Below are 22653 nucleotides of genomic sequence, written 5' to 3'. Positions count from 1 at the left end.
TGCTAAAACTCTTGCTTTTGTCAAAAGGAAAAAAAAAATCTTAAATTTTGCTCCTTTATTAGAATTTGGGCAGACCAGATCCACAGCCTTTCCCTCACTTCCTCATGTGAGGCACCCTGTCACAGACCATCAGGGTGGCCAGCAGGACCTGTCTTTCCCAAGCCCATTCTGCCAAAGAGGTTTGTCCTGTATGAGCTGCATGATGGCACTTGAGATGATCCATGAGGAAGCTGCTGCCTACTCCAGGACTACGAAGCTGCCTGTTCTGCCTTCATGCACTGCAAAGAACATCTCAGTGCAGCTCTGCTCCTCGGAGGGACTGCTCACCAGGAACTTGCAGGAGCGGGAGCAGGGCAGCAGCGTCAGACGCCAGCGCGGCCACTGAGGCAAACGCAGCCAGGCTGCACACAGCAAGTTTTGCACCCAGATGGAGATTTGCTCCACGTTTAGGTAGAAGCCCGTGCAGAGGGTTTCTAGGACCAGTGATTTGTGATCCCACAGCAGCTCCTTGCCCCAGCGATGGACAAAACACGAGGAATATCCCATCGCAGGCTCCATGGAGCACGTGCACTCCAGCACCACACGGATGTCAGAGCACCTCTCTGGGTGCTGCCTCAAAGTGTCCTGCTCCAGGATGAAAGCGTGACCAGGGGGTGGCCACAGGAACACGAGCAGCTGGTAGAAGATTCTATTCTCGAAGATACTCCAGGATTCATGGCTGCCATCCATTCCTCTGCCTGGGTAAATCTGTGGCATGAAAGTCCTCCTGGAAAACCCTCGGCTGATACACAGGAGGTCATGCACGAGCTGCTTCAGATTCCTGTGTGGGTCAGGCAGCTCCTGCACTGGTAACGGGGTGGACTCAGCCAAAAGCCTGGCACCACTGCATGCTCTGTTGAGGTTTTGTTTCCCCTTGTTATCATCATTGCTGCTGGAGGCAAGCTTCCTTTGCCAGGCCAGCCATGAGACCTCCGCCAGCATGGCTGCTGCAGTGGCCCAAAACAGCCAGTTCTTAAACACATAATGGACAAGAGCTCCTTCCAGGGATCTCATCTGCTCAACCTCCTGCCACAGCCGTGTCATCTCCTCATGAAGGAGCTCCTTGCGCTGCTGCATCTGTTGTGCTGTGGCCACGTCAGCCTGCGGGTCGTGTGTCAGCCTGGGCAGCACGGCCAGCACGGCCACCAGGAACGCGACTGCCACGGCCATGGCCTGTGACAGGTGGGGGAAAAGGGGCCAGCAGGGACAGGGAGCACGAGACAGGGGCAGCAGGACAGGAGCTGCCTGGTGTTGGCTCCCACTGTGACCTGTTCTCTGCGATGTCACAGCCACCAGGGCCACATCACGAGGTTGACAAGCCCCAGACTCCATCCCCACCCCCTGCTCAGTGAGTTCTGGGCATCACAACACTGAATGCCAAGAGACCCACAGGAGCTCCCACAGGGTCCCTTGGCAAAGCAGACAAACCCCCAGTGCCACCACAGAGAGCCCTGAGCCCCTCTGACCCATCCTGAGTGCCTGGCCAGAGGGATTAGATCTCTTGCTTTGGCTTAGAAATTCCCCTAGGCATTTTCCCCAACCTTCATCCTGCCCAGCCCAATCGTGGAACAGAGCAAAGTACTGAAAAAATCAGATAAAAAAAAAAATTCACAGACTGACAGAATCAGAGGGGAGCCTTGAGATCATGCTAAACTTTGATTAAGTTGAGCCTGGGCTTATGTAGGATAAAATTTAGTGCGTGTTTCTGCAAAATCTAATAAATATCGACAATCAGCAGAGACACTGACTTGCCTGTTATCTTTATTACTAAGGCCAAGTTTCCCAGAACAAGGAAAGATTTTGTGTAAGAGCTAAGACAATGTATTAGTGATACTGTGGGATATGGATGAGATGTCCAGCTCTGCCTTGAGCTCCAAGAGTGAAGTTTAGCTGACACCTGAAGAGGTCAGTGACAGACCCTGACTGTCCTGAGGGGACAGAGCAGGCCCACACAAGGTCTTTGGTGAATCTGAATTGTTCTGGCCAGATGTACAATAGAGCTTACAGACAAATGTCAGGGGTTTTCTGTGGTCCCACAGAGATGGGATTAGTAGAAATTTTTATTTTTGCTGATTGTTTTCAGTCAGAAAGAAGTAGCTCACACACGTGCACATGACTGTGAATGCATCAGCCTGGAGATAACAACATTCACAGTATGTAGAGACATCACAGCTCAGGGACAGAGGATGTGACCTGAGTAAAATCAGTCCTGTGATTTACTGAAAGGTCCTCTGCAGATACAAAATCTGGGGGTGGGAGCTGGGCTCTGCTCCCTGACAATCAGTGATAGGATGACAGGACAGAGCCTTAAGCTGCAGCAGGGGAGGTTTAGGTTGGACATCAGAAGGAATTTCTTCACATTGGGATGGCCTGTCCAGGGAGGTGGTGGCATCACCGTTTGTGGAGAGGTTTAAGGAAAGACTGGATGTGGTGTTCAGTGCCATGGTGGTGTTAGGTGACCACCAGATCATCTAACATGATATCACCTAATGATCACCTAATGATCTCAGAGATCTTTTCCAACCTGATTGCTTCTGTGATTCTGAGGGGATGTTTGGAATTGCAGCATTTGCATTAAGTGGAGGCTTAGGGCATTCCCTGTCCAATTTCCCCCACTGAAGGATGTCTGAGTGCTGTTTCACTGCTTAGCCCCTTAGACACAAAACCCTTACTATAATGATGTTTCTAGCAGGTGATATTATGTGTCCTGTAGCTCTCTCAGACTTGGCACCATGAAAAATCCCCTCCTTTCATTCTTATTTTAATGCTTAATGCAGTTAGGTCTTTTTCCCCAGTAGACTCAATGCAAAACTCATTCCCTTTTTTATTTCTATTTGGTAGAGATATATACAAATATATTGATATTCATGAAATTGAATTTTATCTATTCTTACTCCACCCCCCTGTCTCTCCTCTTTCCTCCCTGTATTCATATTTATTGCATTAACTTTATCAGTCAAATTTGAATTTTATTGTGTCACCAAAGGAGAATATATTTCATCAGCAGAGGAATGCACCAATTCTTCTGAGGGTTTTTCCCCATTAAGAAAAAACATTTCCCTGGTAAATGGTTCCTTTTGGAGTGTTTCCAACAAAGGTGTTTCCAGAGGCCTCATTTTCAGCTGCTGAGCACACAGTGTCAGCCTCAGTATTGATATTTACCGGGACATTTTATAGCTTCTGCAGGAAGGGATTTGGATGTGTCTGTTTAAAAAGATGTCATTTAACATATTTTTCTAAAATGTCTCTATAGAACTGTATTCATCCTTCTAGGCTTGATATTAAGGTAACTGGCCAGTGGATCAAACTCATGAGATAAATTCATGAAAGATATAAACATGAAGAAGCAATTTGACTGACAGAAAATGTGTGTAAGCAGGTATAAGGGTAGGCAACAGGAAACACCCTCTGCTCTGCCTGAAGCCCTCACTGATTCTGTTGCCAAACTCCTTCTTTCCATTTTAAGGCAATATAAATTCGCATTAGGGATGAAGTAACATCTTATTAGCTGGTATGAAAGTCAGCATTGACCTAACCTTAGAACCTTACCCACAGAATGTGGGAGACTTGTCCCAGAGTTAGGCATCCTAATGTGGCAGTAAATGAAGCTCTCCTGATTTTCATGAAGTCCAGACCTAGACTGGAAGTTGTAATTTTTGCAAGTTCTTTTGCCTTTAGCCTTATTTCACTCATGCTTTATAATTTTGAGACTGCCCTATTATGGATTGGAAACATATTTTTTCAACAGCACAAGCATTGTTGGTGGAAAATAAGATGAAGGCTAACCCTCAGTTCATTCATAAAGAAGAATCAGAAAACATAAAGATACATTGCAAACCCTGGGGAGAGTATCCTCTAAGAGAGATAAAAAGGGAAATCCCCAAAGGGTTTAAAAGAATGAATAAAACCAGAATGTTTCTGTCTCTGCCACAACATGGTATGAAGGGTGATTTCTTCAGGCTCTCCCTCCTATCTCCTTCAGAACAGGACATCCTGTTTGCTTGCTTCAGTCCTTTTGGGGTAACTGCTCTTCTGGAGAGTTTTGCCTCATATATACCTGGTTTTACAAAACCCTGTCAAGACTTTGTCTCTTATTCCACTCCCCTCTTCAGCTTCACTTAAGGATCCATCTGTACAATTTCTTCATAAAGGCTTTTATTTAAGGGAACAGCTCCTACCCCAATGCACTTTTTTCAAACAGCAGCTGTGCAAGGCTGGCCTCATAATTTTATTCTGTTATCTTTATTTTGATGTGAAACATTAACTTAAATAACTCTGTTGGATTTTTTTGTGCATCCCCAGGCAACTACATGCAAAAAAACCTCCAGCATTTAGCACTGCCTCCACTTCTTTCCCTTTCCTGGATTCTAAATTCAGACTTTTCCATCTTAATCTGCCTCAGGATATTTAATTACTGTATTTGTTCGTATCTAGGCCATAACTATTTCTAAGGTATTTCATCACATATATGCTAATGAAATGTGCCAAACCAATGTTTGCTCTTTGAATGGTGGATGTCTAGGATAGATGAAAAAAATTTCCTGATGGAAAGTATCTTCATGGAATTTGAACATTCAAATCCAATCTTTTCTTTTTTTTAATGTATTCTTAGATATAACTTTAATCTATCTATCTATCTATCTATCTGTCTATCTATCTATTTATCCATCCATCCATCCATCCATCCATCCATCCACACACAAATGCAAACATTTAAATTGCTGATAAAAAAAGAAATTATTATTTTGCTGCTGGTGCCAGTACTTGAGGAGTTTTTTTTCTCTTTCCTAAGAGAAGTTGATTTGGTTTTAAATCTCATATTATATTCATGGCTGGAGTTGAACATAATTTCTAAAGATTGTCCAAGAAATCTGTGTCCAAACAAAAAAAAAAAAAAAAAATCAGTTTATCTAATTCTGGACAACATATTCTGACATAGCCACAGAAAGGAAGGAAGAATTCATTAGTAAATAACATTTTTGCTCAATTTCTACCTTACAGGTTGTGAACAGCAAACCTCACAGCATTGATCAGTAGACTTTGAATTAATTTTCTTTTAGAGGAAAACTTGTGCTGTCCATGGTCATGAAGGAATGAAAGCAAACAGGCCCATTGTGGATGCAGGGGAAAAGGAAACCCTCTATTTCCCCTTGGAACAGTACAGAAATTATTTGGAAAACTAGTGCATCCTGAAGCTTAAGAATCTATCAGCGATAGATTCTTAAAATGTTTGTATTCTTTCCTGCTTTCTGATATAGAGAACCATTACTCTTCTCTTTCTCTGCCTGTACAATTGTCTCCAGAATATGTGTCTTTCTACTTTCAGGTTTCCAGAGGAGTTAAACTATGTCTGAAAACTTTTTACACTAGTGCAGTTTGCCTCCCCCAACTCTCTCCAGACTCTGCTTTCCCCACCACAGGCACACAGTAATTGCATAACATTGATGTTATTCTGCTGTTTTTCAATTCTAATTCTGTGCTGCCATACTTCAAAATACCAATTTGTTTCTCAGCATCTACAGTGTATATGAAACAAGACTGTACTGTTAGCCAAGCTGTCCAAACTGATTTGCTCCTTTTCAGGCATTTTTGGTGTTTTAATCAGTTTAGTTCCTTACAGTGGATACAAACTTTTTTTTTTTTTTTTTTTAATTTACAGCCTCCCTATTTACCACATTCCTTCTGCTCATTAAATTCTTCCTGTGTTTTTATAATTGAATCATTAATAGTATCCCTGTTGGATCATGACAGCTTTCCTTGTTGTAGTTGTCATTTTCAGTGTATCAGAGCTGACTCAGAATATGGCTGACAGTGACCCTGCTCTGAAATGAAAATTAAATGGGGGTGCCAACTCCTGCTGGATAGATAGTTTACTTGAGAATATATATGTTCAAAATAATTAGTGCTAAAATCATGATGCATGAGAATGGAAAATAGTCTTACAAAAGGAGATGGGTTGTTTAAACAGAGAATAAAGTAAAAAAGCTATCTAGAGATATAGAAATAGAGTGAAATAAGTGATATTAGCAATGCGGTTATTATTAATTCAAATTGTTAGTCATAAGAACTGGTAATGCAGGATGGCACCATGAAGTACCATGTACAGGCAGAAATATTGCCCTGAAGAAATTCTAGTCTGGGTTTAATGATAATCTGTTGCTAAAGTTAAGTACTGCTGCACACAGAACAAGGTTGTTTTGTTAAAAAAAAAAAAAAATTGTTAATGAAGGAGGAAAAGCCTAAGGGAAGATATGGGAGATTGGAGACTGCCTGAGAGAAAGATGGGAGAAGAAGGGAAAGCCAAATGAAAGGAAGCCCAAGGGCTGGAAAGAGGACTAGGGACAAAAGTCCTGTTCCCTGATATCCCTCCTAGCACAAGAAAGAGCATTTGAGAGGAAAATCTGTCCTTAATTTATGTTAAAATATATTTCATGGCTAAAGATGTATTTTTCTGCATTCCTGGACTCTGTTTTCCCTGGAAGGAAACATCCTTTCTTCACATAGAAGAAAAATACACAGAAGCAAGAGGAAAGCTGCAAAATACTGCAAAGAAAACCACAAACAACACAGCTCCAAAAAGGATACTTGGTTCATCCAGACCTTTACAGTGCAGGTCAAGCACAGGGGAAAAATAAACCATCACAGTTAAGTGCTCTGTGGAGGAGAGGAGGAAATGCTTTGGCAGCTGGATCCCATAACTTGGAGCCTACACCACGGTCAGCATCAATACTGACCTGGAGAGCTGAAAGGTTCCTTTCTAATCCCACATGAACCCAGTTAACTCTGTGTTGATTTCAGACCACAAACCAGTCCTTATTGAGATGAAAATCCAGGTCATGTTAAAAATCAAAACTTAAAGACTAAGTTAGTTTTTCAAATCCTGAAAAATTAAAAGGAAAATTTTAATTTAAAAAATAGGAAAAATTGCATGTCAGTAACTGCATGGAATGTCTTTCTTTGTTTTCTCTTTAGTCAGACTGAAGTTTTTATGGTTTATGAATTAAAAAGTATCATTTATTAGAGAGATACATATATGTGCAGATGTGTACACACTTTTAAACCATTAATTTTATCCTCTTGAGGGAGTTTTGTTAACAAGGGTCCAAATTTTACTTTCATGAAACAGCTCAACTGAGAAGGATGGTTATGGGAAAATATTAATTAAGTAAAAGCAGGTCAAGTCTTCATACAAGCATATTTTCAGTGGAAGAATGATTATCCAGCTAGTGAAGATTCTTTCCATCACTTATCTCTATGAAACATCTTAAAATTTGTTTAACTTCAATGCACAAATATTTATTTTGATCTTAACAGGTTTTGCACACAGTGGAAGATAAGTATGAATGCTGCTGATTCCTATCCTGGTAACACAGCTCATTTTATAGCATGTTATTTTAACCAAATTTTGACTTTGAATCAGCATAGAGGGAGGGAGTTGTTTGGAGCCATGACCAAGGAGACCCTAATATCAAACTCACAATTTTTTCATTATTAAAAGAAAATTCATCAAGAAATCCTATCAGACACTCAAGTTTTGCAACAGGATTTTCCCTTGGTATTATTTTCACTGCAAATGCTGCAAAGAAACAAACTGAAACAAAGACCTACTGTGCTTTTTCAGGGGAGAGATGATGGCTTTTACCTCATGTCTTCTCTGGGTTCCCCTTCTTCCATATTCTCATTAATGAGCTCCTATTTAGCAACAGAATTTGTTGTTAAGTGACAAGTATGATGTCACAGAACAGACAGACACCTGACAAATCATAGTTTAAGTAAACTAAAGACTGGGTGAACATAACCTTGATTCCCAGAAGCTGCTTAAATAAAAGCACTGCTCCTTTCAGGCAAAAAGGTGAGCAAAGCACAGCTGTTCAGGAGAAAGCACAAATACAAATTGTGCAAATCACTACAGTATGGCACAAAGCACTGGGCTGCTGCTGCAGAGACATCAATGTGCACCAGCAGAAGATTTGATCTTTAACTCTGTCAGCAAAGGGAATAAATTCAAAAGAATCCTTATTTTCAGCATGTAAATTCTGCTCTCTGCAGCCTTAGCAAATAGTGTGCATTTCATTCCACTTTCATTTATTCCCATCATCAGAGAGAAGAACTTGCACATTTGTATCATCATCATATGGAAAATTATATAGATTTGTTCAATAATATCTATTTCCCCAATCCTGCAGTGGTTACATTTTAAAAATATTTTCCCACTCTTTTTTAACTTGCTTAGGAAATAAATTTAGGAGAAATGTGAAGTATTGGGATGTCAGCCTGGGGTCTGTAGAGCTAACACAGTGAACATGGTGGCTTTAGAGGCTCCTCCATTAACCCAGCTTTAAAAACTTTGAGCTTCTTCCTTTCTAAGGTTATATCTTGAGCTGTTATTTTCTACCTATCGACCATTAGAGAGTAACAACTTACATTTCCATTATATCAAAAAAGTTGATTTTCTATTTATTTGCTTAATTTGTTTTTAAAGATTTTTTTCCCTTTTGTCCATCCTATTTTTTTTACCAGAATCTGGAGTTTGACTTTTCACCCAAAACAAAACAAAAGTCCTTGATCCTTTACAGAAGTTAGTGGCACATGTCATTTAACAGCATCTGGGGTCCTGCTCATCTGCTGTGTGTGATCCAGATGCATCCACACCACTGAGTCAGCAGAGCCAGGTAGATTTCTGTCAGGTGAGTTTTCCTCTGATCCAATATTGTGTAGCCTGAGTCCATCTGAGTGCTGGAGGATACAGGTAAAACAAGCTGATCAGTTCCAACACAAACTGCCGTTCTCACGGTAGTTCTGCATGTTGTCAGGTGGATAAATAAATATATTTTTGTAATAACGTGGGAAGTGACTTTTCCCTTCAAAAAGGAAGGTGCTAAGAGAGTCTGTAACATAGTTACTGTTTAAAAGGTAAAATTGGTGCTCATGTGGCACTGGACAGAATATTTCCAGTCTGAGTGCCCTTCCCGTTCTCCAGGAACCACACCTCCCTTTGGAAGAGCAGTGGTCTCCCTTTGGCACCAGAGTGGCTCCCAGGGTTCTCTCAAAGCCAGGCAGGGATGGTGCCACCTCCACGATGCCAGCCCCATGGTTAGAAATCCCAGGATGGGGAGCTGTGGATTTCCTTGAGGCAGTAAACAATTAAAAGCACAACTTCTCCCAGCAAGGAGAACGCACCAATTTCCTGCACAGGCACCAGGCTGGACTAAAGACAATTTTCATCCCTCCTGTACCACACTGCTGCTAAAAAAAAATCAAAATTGAAGGTGAAAAGATGAAGAGTTTCCAGACAAAACCAGACTGACTTTGGAAGCTCACAGTTAGTGCTTGCTCCCTTTCTGGGGATGGCAGTGTCAAACTCTTTTACCAACACCGAACTAAATAGTCTTTGAATAAAACATGTGAACAACATCAGGAACGACGAATAAACCCCATGGGAGTCGCTGCATCACTGGGCTACAAAATCAAGCTGCTTTTCCCCTGTATCTCCCACTGCCCTCATGAATCTTGCACTGCTGATCACAGCACTCAGCTGTGTGCCTACACACACAACCACACACTCTACAGGCAAGGCTGGGACAGACACCAGCACTGAAGGAAATGTTGATTCCTTATAGAAGTGCTGCTGATTTTTCTGCTCTACAATAATCCCTCACACAGCTCCCCAGTGTGTGTCCAGACTTTCCTCTTACATTGATTTACTTTTCACATTTCAGCTTCAATAAGGGGAAAGATTCATGTTTTCCATGTATTTCTTTCCAGTTTCATTAGATTGAATATTTCAATAATTTTTCTTAATTGACATTTTCAATTAATCTGTTTCTCAGAAGCATCATCCTCTCTTTATATGTGGCTTGAGTGCTTCATACTGAGAGAATATGCAATTAACTCATTTAATCTCGAGTCAATCCAGCAGAGGTGGACTGCACTCAATAGTTGATGTATTTAATAGTTGGTTTTGGTGCCTGCATTTCTTATGGAAAGGATCACAGGATGCTAAGTGGTGTGAGTAAATGTTTAAGAGAGTGATATTGTATTTGAATTATTCCATTCCATATTGTATTGGTCTATTGAATATCCAACCCAGGAAACAAGCCTTGGCTCCACTTTCAGTCTTTGTTTCCATATTGATGGGTTTTTAACTGTCTCATTCCTTTGTAATCTCAGAACAACCAGTTTATTTATTTAATATTATTTTATATATCAATAATCAAGAGCAACCTGATTACTTATTTCTTTTATAATGCCACTCAGAGCATTACTTTCTTGTCCTTGAATTCATGGAATTGCAGGGAAATCTCTTGTTTCTAAAACTTAACTCCATTAGTGCCGGTCAAAACTTGCACTTTCCAATAGGTTGGTGTTTTTTTAAACAGGTAAATCATGTAGACATACTAAGATATGCACATAAATATTTCCATTAAAATAATTTTTTAAAATGCTCAGTGGTCATTGATTTAGAAATGTTGGATCAAAAATAAAAATAATCTACACACACACAAGCACTGTGAAGACATCAAAATCTAGAAGTAATTTTCCAAAATGAATACTATTCCCAGCACACATTCTAAATAAATATGCATTACCATTTTCAGAGTAGAGCAGCATATTTCTCCTGTAATACATTTTTCTATGCTGGCCCATAAGTTTCTGCAAGATGATGTTTTGTAAATAAACTAAAACTTATTTTTGACACAACTGTTTCTTAAACAAAACTTATGAGGTATACATTGCTGTATTAGAAAATATCTGTATGCTCTTAAATACCACAAGCAGTAGCCCATGAGTTAGAATGTTCATTAAATATTTCTTTCTATTGTCTTTTGACCTCCTTTTTCCTCCTGCCTTTTTAAAATACTGAATGCTTTTAAAACTTGAATACTGTAGAATCCCCCAAGCAAAGATAAGGAAAGTGAAGGTTTATTTGGAAAAAAGGTGAATGTTAGTATTTATAAAGGTAATAAAGGGAAGTAATCTCTCAGTTCAAGTCAAAAGCAAACTTCAGCCTAACAAGTAGGTGTAGGAACATTTCCCCATGCTCCTTGTCATGGTCATCCTGTTTCCACAGCTGTTATTATGTTTTTCTCACAAGCATCTGGGACTGGCATCAGGAAGTGCCAGAACCATCTACCAAGGCATGTCCTGCAGATCTCATAGTATGAACCTGTCATATCACCTGCCAAGCAGCTCAATTTCCATGTATTCTTCTTCACATTAGTGGCAATAATTTTCAGCATAATATTCCCTTTGAACTCTCATATATCTGATAAGACTCAGAACAGGTAATTCTGCATTGCAGGACTTGGTTATCCAGCAGTTAACTTGGTTAACCAGCAGTTAAGGTGGAAGAGTGACAGAGGGGGTGGACAGGCAGGCACCAAGAAAAACACAGGCAAAAAGTAGAACTCTCCAAATTTGCTTTGCCATAAGCTTCAAAAGCAGAAGCACCAAGTTCATCTCTGTAAGGATTCCTTAGCCTTTAATCCACATGTGTGGTTTAAACAGGTTTTGGTTTTTTGTTTAAACTGATCACATTCACATGGAAGGAATAGAAAGGAAGTATCTGGTTTAACAACTTTAAAGTTTTTTTTGTTTTGTTTTGTTTTGTTTTTTTAATACAACTCTCATGTTTACATGAACCACCCAAGCAATTTGACATTCATTCTTTCAAAAATGTGCTCCAAAGCCTTAATCCTACAAACGTGTAAATCATTTATTTATTCCTGAGGGTACAGTGCACACAGGGATAGACATTCTCTGCATCAGAAAGATACAAAGGGCCACAACCGTGCTTTGAATAAATTTTCAATGATTCATTTGTTTTAAAAAATTAAAGGAATGTACTCCCCTGAAAGAGTGAGCCACATCTATAATCCAGTAGGAGTGGGAAATCTTGGCTTAGTAAGTGATAGGTTCTCATCAGGTAAGCTATAGTATCTCACCTTTCTGCATGTCTGTCTTTTCACAAATGCAAAATAAGATACAGAAGCTTAAATCCATGTCCCTAACCCTTAGGCTAATGCATTTTATTTGTGCAGGCTGTATGCAGGCACTCAATTAGCACAGTCCAGCTGATGAGACCCAACTCATTAAGTCATGCTAACTCAATTGTGCCCAAGTTGACGATGACTTCTGAGGTTCACTGGCATTGAGTTTCTGCTTGAGACAGAAACTCCTGGATAATAATAAACAGCAGAGAATAAAATGTTCACATGTACATGGCCTTCATCTGATCTGACCTGTTTCTGATGCTCTGTGGAGTCTCCTTCTGAACCAGCCCCCTCAGATCCTCACTGCTATCAGGGAAGGTCCTGTCAGCTGAGTTGAAAGAGCTCAGTGTCTCAGTTCCATTCCCACACACAGGCACCTGCAGTGTTTGACATCTGGATGGCTCCCACGTGCCTGTGCTTTCTGTAGCAGCAGTGAAGGGCCAAGCAGGAATCTTAAAAACCAAAGCACCTCTATGTGGGGGCAACTGAATGAAGGCCTGCATGCTGCTGTGTCACCAAGTGAAGGGGTCTGCTCCTCCTACACATCCAGTACTGTCTACTGCCAGAGACAGGACAGTGAATTTAGTGGATCTTTGATCTGACTGGATGGAACCCTTTTTCATTTTCCTCTTAAAGTGGCAATGAGACTTATTTTAAGGCTGACTTGTTACACATCCCATAATTTTCTACTAATTAATTCTCTGCTGCAATATGTTTATTGGGCAGAGTGTCTCAGGCGAAGGTTTAGTGTTCAGAAAAAAGTTCACAGCAGGAGCACAGACAGCAAAGCACCTGACTGGCAGGGTTTGGGTTGTGAACCAACCAGCCGAGACCATGGCCTGAACCTCCTCCTGAAACCTTCCTCCAGCCATTCTCCTTCCTGTGGCTTCTCTCCCCTCTTCTGGCACAGCATCCCCCATTCTTCACTTGTCCCCAGCAATCTGCTCCATCAGCCTTGTCCACAAAGTCACAGTCCCTCTGTGTCCTGTTCCTGTGTCCCTGTGGCTGTGTCCACTGTGAATCCCACTCTGGGTCCTTCCTGACACTCTGGGACCCACTTCCCAGAGCTCCTAACTCAGGAAGGGCTTCAAACTGCTGGGTTAGGAAGAATTCTCTTCAGCTCTGCCAGTTATACAAAATACAACATTTTCTGTTCCTCAGGTTTATTTTGTCCCATCTCCTGTGTGAAGCAAGCTCCCTGCACAGTTAATTCATCCTCTCTCTTTTCCTATCCTGGCAAACACCTTCCATATCCCCCCTCTTATTTTAACCCTGTTCCTCTTTATTCCAGGCATGGTTTGTTTTTGGATTTTTTTTCCCCAAATACATGCACTCATATTTTTTCTGCTGATATTTTTTGTTTATAGCTGAAAACTGAAGTCTGAGTGCTGTCTCAAGATTTTTAACCACATTTCTAATTGTTGTTATCTACTCCTCATTTTCATTTTGCTGCTGCTAGAACTAAGGCCACATGCAGAGGGACTTTGTAGGAGAATTCAGCTAAGCTTTGTTTTCTCGGATGAGCAATGCTCTTGCTATAAGTGCCTGTCATCACAAGCCTTTAGAAAATATATCATGAAAACAGGGAGTGACTGGGGAAAACTAGAAACAAAATAAAAGAGTACAAGTACATGTGCCTCTAGTTTTAGAATTAGAAATTGAGGAAAAGCCCTTATATAATACATCAAAAGAGTTTTATATAAGTGATTTATTTGGTTTAGTATAAGTGATTTATTTGGTCTATTTTTGTTCTAGGCTTTCAGTGTTATAAATAACAGCAAGATCTCTTTCAAACAGAAATACAACGCACACCTTGCTAAGACAGAAACTTTCCCAATTCTCATATAGGAGAGATGAGGTGCTGCTGGATGTAAGTCATAATTCTGGCACACTGTCAAATATTTCTCCAAAAATAAGACTTGAAAACATTAATTTACAGCTTTGGAAGTTAAAGGGTCATCACAAGTACAGAGAAGAGTTACTTCTCTTCCAAAACTCATCCAAATTCCTGCTGTAGTCCTATCACAAGCCCCACAATGTCAGATTCTCACATAACATGTCCATTATCATCCAAGCTGCTCCCTGCTTCCTCACCCAGGAGTGGAAGCTGTGTTGGATTAGCCACAGCAAGGGGACAATGTGGGAGCACACAAAGGAGGAAATAGCAACAACATCTCTGATGTAAGAACAACTCCCTGTGCCAGCTGCTCCCTGATGGGTAATGACATTAATTATGCCCCTGTGGGGTATGCAAGGCTGCTTTTTGCTTCCCTGTCTCTCAAATGTGCCCACAGTGAGAGCTGCTGGCACAGGGTAACCTTGTTCTGTGAAGCCTCTTCTTAGAACCGGTTCCTGAACCAGTTTTTGCATCTATTCAAAATTATTCCTGCCTGGAAATAAAAAGTTTTTTCCCTCTCATCTCAGGTTATTAACAAAACACTTACAATCAATACTGCCCTAGAGCCTTTTTTTACTATTTCATTTGAAAATTTAGGAATTAAAAAAGATAACTTCAGAAGATGCTTCTGACCCATGCCTGGAAGTATTCAAGACCAGGCTGGATGGGGTTTGGAGCAACCTGGTCTAGTTCAAGTTGCCCCTGACCATGGAAGGGGTTTGGAACAAGATGATTTTTACGCTCCCTACCAACCCAAACCAGTCTGTGATTCTATGATTCTGTTCTCACTCTGGACAATCCCCAAACACACAAGTATTTAATGCCTTTTCCATGCTTTCATTTAACAGAAGAAGGGTTTTCAGTTGTTCCTAAGAAAACCAAACTTATTTTGCCTTCATGTTTCTGGATTATTTTGACATCACATTAGAGGGAAAACCTGAAGCTCAGCCACATTGCTGGACACAAGAAAATCTGCCAGGTGAGCTTCACAGAAAGAAAGAAAGAATCACAAGTACAGCTTCTCACAAGTCTGGTGGCTATTTTCTGCACTCCAAAGAGTTTTTCTGCACTTCCAGCCTGAAATGTGATGGTTGTTCTCTGGAAAAGTTTTTTTTTTGTAGTTCATTAACAAGGTGAACTGGACCATGGGGACCAGGAGATGCCTTGGTGAAAGAAATAATCTAATGAGGTTGATGGTCTCAAAGAAGATTGTGTTGAGCTAAAGAGGAGCAGGCTGAGCGAGTTTCTCATTTTCTCAAGAAAACGACAAGTGTGTATAGATTTTTTTTTTAATAGTTGCCTTGAAAAAAATAAACAAAATAGGAGTTAAACTGATTTTTTTTTCTTTGTTTTCTTAGCAAATTTAAAATATGTTTGAACAGTTTTTTTCCCAGAAGTTAAATATTTTCTCTTTGAATGCCTTTTAAAAATGAATGTCAATGCATTTTCAAGTAAAACTATTTTTAAATACTAATGAAAACACTTCAGTTAAAAATGTCAAAATGAAGACATTTATTTTCCATTCTTTAGTTCTATGATGACTTTTGAAGAAAAAAGTAAAATGGGAAATGAACTGTGCTTTCTTAGCTTATTTTGTTATTGGCTGACACAAGAGTTTACACCTTTTTTCCACCAGTGGAAGGCCTCTGAGTATGATTTTCCACAAAGTAGATTATAGAGGAGAATCCAACCAGTGTATCTGAGAAAATATGTTTTGGTGGGAGCAGAATAGAGAAATTCAAAGAGAACAGAGACTTCCGCTATGTAGAAGGTTTCTAGATGATCACAAGCAAATATCATATAAATGTGATTAATTTCTTACAAACTGATACATTGTGAAAAATTTAACTCAAACTCTACACAAATGAAATCTCCTTAGTAGCTTTACCTGTTCAGTCTATTTGCTGGTGAGCTCAACTACAGATTAGGAGCATCAACATGCACTTCCCATGCTCAAAGGCCATGCTGAGGTGAAATAAGTATCTTCATAACCTGGTATTTAGATTTGAAGAGCGTGTGACAGGGAGAAAACAGAACCAAAAGCCTCAAAGGAACAATAGAGCTTGTTTCCAAAAATATTGATCGAAGCGTTGCTGTTTGAAGTCGGCTTGGCTCAGGCAGGTGGCTGATGAGCTGAAGGATCGTGCACTGTTTTGACAGGAAGGCAAACATATCAGTTTAAATTCAACAATCCCTCTACTCAAGTTGTCATTTCAAATCTTTCTTATGCCATCGACCTGACATTAGATCAATGCAATTATGACATTTTATGACAAATATTGATTGAAAATCCTAGAGGATGGAAAAACACCAGAAAGCATATATTACATATGTGGGTTTTCTCTCAATTTTTGGGGTCTTTTTCTATAGAAATGACCTCTTTTACACCAAAGAGATTAACTGGTTTTGTCTTTGCCCTATAACATTATTTAGTAGTTACTGACATTTTTTAGAGGATCGTTTCTGACTGAAGAAACTTTGACTAGCCCTAAAGGAGGCCAGTTAGCTGAACTCATTACTTTTTTGTCTGAATATACACATTGAAAAGTGTTTGATCTTCGTGGCTGTTTTACTTCAATCTTATTTTCATCTTTCCATTATTTCTGTATGTGAGAAAGCATTATTACAATTTTTCTTGAAGTATAGCTTGATACTCACTGTAAGCATAAAACTAAATCTTTATGAATGATGCCAGAAGGTCTGTTAAAATGCTATATTTTTAACAGTAGTCTCAAAATCTAAATGGGAAAAAAATAATCTTATTTGAAGACTGACCATAAAACTCCCTCTTCTCAAGACAGCCTAAACTATGGCAAGTTTAGAAAAGTACACTAAAAAACCAACTTTGTTAGACATAATATCTGGCACAATATAACTAAATGCGGAAACACTTTTTTATTTTTGCAAGGTTAAGAAGGTGTGATAGTAACAGAGGTTATATTTGGTGGAATCAAAAATTTGATTTCCATTACACTCGGCTTTTCTGTAATTGGAAAGAGTGCAGCAGTGTCCACGTTTTGGACATTGGGGGGTTCTGTCTATGGCAGCAACATTCCTATTATCTGTGTAATTACCTCATAAATTACTCTCCCAAGAGCTGATGAGGAATGACGGGTGCTTAGTGGTGTGATTTGCATAACCTATTGTGGGCAGATGTATTAGAAAAAATTAAACATATCTATAGACAGCACTGGCAACTTCGTCCAGCCCCATAATTGCCAACCCTGGAGTGTCTAGCACAACTCTAGCCATCTGGCCCAATGAATCCCTGCTTGGATCATTGTCCAAATAAAGCAATCTTCCACTTCACATTATTTCTAGGAGAGATATCCCCTTAGAGGGCAACATTCCCATCTGCACACTAAGGATCTTCTGAGTGAGGGAATAGTCATTGAAGAACTGATGTGCCAGATTAGATTGAGACTGAAATTATGGGTTTTAAAATTTTCCTACAGCTATGCAGAGCTTGACTTGAACCACTCAAGGTTAACCATGTGTTTCTCCATGGTAACTCTTCTTCTGACCACAAGAGCAGGTCATTTTCAGTATAAAAGCATCAACTGTGGCTCCACAAGAAGCTAAAGCCTAAAACATAGCAGATCAAGAGTGCATTCCAGAGAATACCACTTCTTCTCATGCCCAGACTCCCAGGGTTTGCTACTGGCTAGTGCCAGAGACAGGAAGTATTGATATTGGATTTCACCAACCTCACCAATCTCAAGATAGATTCGTCTAAATGGCTCCATGGAGGTCAAAAAGCAGAGACAGCTGAAACTAAATTGAACTCTTGATTTGAAAAAGTTGCAGGAGCTATTTCAATGTGTTCCTGTGATACGTGTGTGCATTATATGTGTCCCTGCATAGATGCATATTTGAATTATTCTTACTACACTTGAATTGCCCGATCCATGGTGCAGGACCTTGAACTTGTTGCACTTTACTGGGTTCTTGCAGTTCCACTTCTCAAGCTTGGCCAGGTCCCTCTGTATGGTCCTTTCTTTTACTTGTGTCACCTGTCCAGCTCAGCTTCCTGTCAGCTGTAAAGGTGCTGGGGGTGCACTCGATCCCACTCTCTGTGGCATTGATAATGATATTAAAGAGCCCCCATCCCATGGCAGAGTCCTGGGAGGACACCCCTCATCCCTGCCCTCCACCAGCACATGGAGCACTGACCACAGCTGTGTCCATCGGGACAAGTGCTTGGCACCAAATCACCCGGCCTTCACAGCCAGAGCTCTCCAATGTGGAGATCAGGATGTCATGGGGGACTGTGCTGAGAGCCTCATGAGAGCCTCATGGGACCCTGGGCACCCCTAGTCTGGAAGTCCAGGGGCTGAGCCCTGTGGGCACAGCCATTTCCAGGCAAATCAGAATGGTTCCACTCTTCCACGAGTGCTGGGTGTGACCCTTTGTGACAGATATGCCTTCAAGGGCCCTTGGTGATGTGGGGCTGCATCAGCACCGAGAGGCCATTGTGACACTGCAGGGTGTCACTGCCCTGACCTGCAAGGATCTCCTCCCAGCAGAGCCACTCTGCTCCCTCACGAGGAAGCAGCTCCCTGGAGAGCTCTGCTGCAGAGCAGAACAGAGATGGCAATGGAGGAGAAGGTGAACCCCAACTCTTGGGGCAACAGCCTTAAGCAGGGCACAGCCAGCAGCTCTCAGAGCCTGAGGGCCTGGTGGAGGCCATGCAGGAGACTCACATAGAAATGTGGCTCCTGGATTCAGTGTGTGTCTCCTTGCACTGAAGCCCAAGGAGACACACACTGAATCCAGGAGCCACATTTCTGTGTGAGTCTCCTGCATGGCCTCCGCCGGGATGCAGAGACCCAGGCAGCGGCTGACAGCCCAGCAGGACTGGGAGCACAGCCTGTGTGTGCCAGCTCCCCTGGGACAGCAGGACCCAGCACTGCCATTGTTCCATGAGACAGAACCTTCTCAGGAGCTGGAGACAAGGAGCCCAGTGGGCAGCTGCACATCCCAGCAGACCTGTGTGGGGCTCAGGAGCCACATCCCTGTACATGTCCTGTGTGGTCTCCACTGGGCTCCAGAGGCCCTGGCAGCAGCTGACAGAAGAGCAGGAGGGGGCACATGGCAGGCCTGTGTCAGCTCCCCTGGGCTGGCCTCCAGGGACATGGTGCCCCAGGCAAGTGTCAGAGCAGGACCCAGCAGCGTCCTGTGTGCAAAGGGGGAGGCAAAACCTCCCCAGCACATCTCTGCCACTGCCTGCAAAGCCTGCAGAGAACCTGAGCACCCTGTCCCAGAGGGAGCCCCCACGGGAGCTGAACATGAGGTGCCCAGCCCGTGCAGAGCACACTCTGCCCTTGCTCAGGGAAGCCAGCCCAGTTCTTCAGAAATTGGAGAAAATCCCCAGTGACCAGAGAGTGCTGGACTGGCTGGAAGCAAACTTTCCAACCTAATGAGGGGCCTTGGCCAAGGAAGAACAATAGGGGCAAGGTAACAGCCCCTAGGGGCTTGGCCAAGGGAAGAAATTCCATGACAATAAGCTGTCCCAAGAGGAAGACAAGAAACACCAAGAGCTGTCCCAAAGGGAAGATGACAATGTTGAAGTGTTGTCCTGAGGAGAAGAGGACAACAGTGAAGCGTTGTCCCAAGGAGAAAACAACAACGACAAAGAGCTGTCCTAAGGGGAAAAGCGCATCAGCTACAACCTCTGGGTCAAGCCCTTGGGCCCAGTGAATGAGCAGCACCCTGACGCTGCTGCCCAGGAGGTGTGCGGCTCTCTCAGCACTCTGGGCCCTGAGACAGCAGCAGAGACAGTCGCTGCTATGCCCAGCACAGTGAAATGCAGATGAAAAATCAAAACCCCATGATTCCAATGAAGATTTGTAGGGACGGTATGTTTAATACAGCGCCGGGCACATGTGGGAATTGTTTCCCTTCAAAGGACATTGTGCGCCCCTGAGAACTCCCGATCCTTTTTTATTACTCTTACTAATTTACATGTGCATAGCATTTCACAATACGTTCATGCATATTCATTCTGCTGATTTCACGTTACACTTACAGCTAGTTACACTTGTACTCAGTTTTCGTCAGAAAGTACAGAAAGAACTCCTGGGTCACTCTGCACTGTCTGTTTCAAGGTCCGAGGAGTCTTTCTTATCTCTTATCTCTTTAGCTTGGAAATTCGCATTCTTTCTCTTCATCTGGGGCAGTTTTGCTAGTGCTGCAGTTACCAGACTAAACAACATATTTGACTTATGTTAGCAAGCTCAAAGCGGCACATTTCACCTAAATCCAAATGGATTTCTACCCTGTTAAATTTTCACTCTGTCTCATTAGCTCCTGCCACAGTCGGTGCCACTGGCTCGGAGCCAGCAGGTACTGCCCTCCAAGAGGAAGCCATGGCAGCTTCTCCTGCCTTTGGGGAGCAGGTGAGAGCTGCAGGGGCAGACAGGCAGGCAGCTGCCCCACACAGCCCCTGCAGCCAGGCCAGCCCTTCGCCGGCTGGCCAGAATCCCATGGCCTCAGCGGGCAGAAGCTGTAGGCAGTGGTGGGGTCAGTCCGCCAGTGCCAGAGACCAAGCCTTGGCTAAGGAAGAGTGGAAAGAATCTCTCAATCAAGAGCAGACCCAAGGGCAATGTGACAGTGAGGAAGTACTGTCCCAAAGACAAGAGAGACCAAGACTGGTCCCAGGGGAAAAGGGACAGTGACCAAAGCCTGAGCAGCGCTGCAGGAGCGCAGGCACAGGCCTTGCTCAGGCACACACAAGGCGATGGCCTTCGCAGGCTGCAGGCTGTGCACCGGCCACATCCCTCCCACTGCGGATACTGACAGCCTGGTCAGAGACAGAAACAGATAAACTTTCCTAGGAATTGTTCTGGGGAGTTTTGAGATGGCTGAGAGAAAGAATTAAAACAATCTTGCAGCTGGTGTTTTGAACAGTTGTCTTCTCATAAGGTGTTTACCAAAGGGTGTTTTCTTAATTAGCCAATGGTGATGGTATGTTGATTGAATGACCAATCAGGCCCACCTGTATCGGGACAGTATATAAAAAGGAATAGATTCCTAATAAAATTATTATTAGCCTCCTGAAGAGATCTGGAGTGTGTCACTTATTGACCCATTCCTGACTCAAGGGTGACATTCCCACTTCAGGGAGGCTCTCTGGGCTCTGAGCAGGCTGTGCCGGTGTCCCTGCATGGGGGGACAGCCTGAGGATTAGGACAGGCCGGGTCCCAGGCAGGCTGGGTGGCCTTAGCCTGCTCAGCATCCCACGGCAGCAGCACAGGTGGAGAGTCCCAGGAGATGGGAGGCTGGTGTGAGTGTCTCAAACAGCCACAGCTGCACGGCCGTGGAGTCAGCCTTGGTAATAACACACAAGATCTGCTGGGAGTAACCCAGCACTGCTGGGAACAACATAACGAGAGAAATTGTGACTGGAGAAGGGGTTCATGCAGAGGGAGAACAGCACTTTTCAGGGACAAACATACAAGACCACTCAAGAGCCCTGACGCCTCTGACTTATTTCCAGAAAGGTCTGAAAACGCAGACAGTGTGTGACAACAAATTTGCACAGAAAGCAAGAAAGCTGTCTCCAGGACAGGGAAAACCCTCCATGCAAAGGACCCCCCTCAAGCCCAGGCAGTGCTCCCAGGACCCTGGAAATCCCATCTGGATGAAGGCTTGAACCAGGAATGAGACCACCATCAGCAGGATCGACACTGGAACCATGGCTGCTAATCTCTTTTGCTCTCTCTCTCTTTTTCTCTTGCTTTCTCTCTCTCCCTCCCTATAACTCATCTCTTCTTCTCTCCCTTCCCTTTCCTCCTACCCCTTTATCTTAAACCCCCTGGCATGTATAGATAGGCTAGCTTAGGGACTAACATAGCCGTAGCCATGCCAATTATGTAATTACTAAAACTTGGGGAGTTTTTGCAGATCAGACCCGTGACTTTTGTTGTTCCTTTAGATCATGAGCATTTGCAAGTCTTGGGTGCTTCCTTCCCTCTGAGGGTGGATTCACAAGGCAGTGGCTTTACCATGGACACACAAATCAAAGTTCTGTCTCAAGCAGTTTTCCTTGGGGTGTATTTGGGAACCTCCCAGACCAGTTTGTCCCAGCTGGCTGGTAATGCCAGTTCATATCCTGCAAGCTGCATTTCCCTCTAAGGACAGGGGGCTAACTGGTTCAGGAATGGTTAAGCTCTGTTCACATCAGTGTTCTTCCTTGATGGATTTTCCATTCCTGTGACAATCTCTTAATGCAGAAAAATTGCTTTTGTGCTGCTTCTGGGAGTTTTATTTTTCTTTCCTAGCTCAGGCTCTCCCACCCTATGCTATTGGTTCTCTGTTTTTAATCTGTAGCCTGGCATGGCTAATAATGGCTGAATTGCACGTAAGTAAAATCCATGCAAAATGGAATGGGCTATTGGTTATGGCTGTATGAAACAGTGGTCTGAGAACACCAAGTTAACATGGAAATTCCTCATTGCAGAACTCTTCATATCTTTTTCAGTTTTTTTTTCAGAAGAAATTTGGTTTGACTCCTATGATGGAAGGAGACATGAACTAACATGGGGATCAGAAGAAGGGGATGAGAGAACCCAGACCTAGAGAGTGCTAGTGGAGACTTCTAATATGAAATTATTCCTTATTTGCCTACACAGAAGATGAGATGAAGTGAGTGAAGTTATGCAAAACTGTGCTGTCTACCCATGAGAATTTTAAGACTTTCATGTCCCTGTCCAAATAGATTTT

The 22653-nt window shown here is 42.5% G+C and overlaps 1 protein-coding gene and 1 long non-coding RNA gene across 3 annotated transcripts; both read right to left on the bottom strand.

The window, feature by feature from the left end:
* Window positions 1-40: 40 nt before the first annotated feature.
* LOC128806475 (inositol 1,4,5-trisphosphate receptor-interacting protein-like 1) lies at window positions 41-1722 on the bottom strand. The gene has a single exon (XM_053976050.1). It carries the CDS (start codon window positions 1369-1371, stop codon window positions 238-240), a length of 1134 nt encoding a protein of 377 aa, XP_053832025.1. The 5' UTR covers window positions 1372-1722; the 3' UTR covers window positions 41-237.
* Window positions 1723-8587: 6865 nt separating this feature from the next.
* LOC128806360 (uncharacterized) lies at window positions 8588-18217 on the bottom strand. Of its 2 annotated transcripts, XR_008436790.1 has the most exons (5): window positions 18103-18217; window positions 17817-18002; window positions 17004-17069; window positions 15818-16077; window positions 8588-8775 (listed from the first exon to the last, which is right to left on the bottom strand). It is a non-coding gene; the product is annotated as an uncharacterized LOC128806360 (long non-coding RNA). The 2 variants fall into 2 exon arrangements; XR_008436789.1 differs by lacking the exon at window positions 8588-8775 and having other exon boundaries at window positions 15427-16077.
* Between the last annotated feature and the right edge of the window lie 4436 nt (window positions 18218-22653).

Source organism: Vidua macroura, chromosome 4 (assembly GCF_024509145.1).
Source record: "Vidua macroura isolate BioBank_ID:100142 chromosome 4, ASM2450914v1, whole genome shotgun sequence".
Taxonomy (NCBI): Eukaryota; Metazoa; Chordata; class Aves; order Passeriformes; family Viduidae; genus Vidua; species Vidua macroura.
Note: the sequence above shows the minus strand (reverse complement) of the source record. Positions and strands in the feature narration are given on the sequence as shown.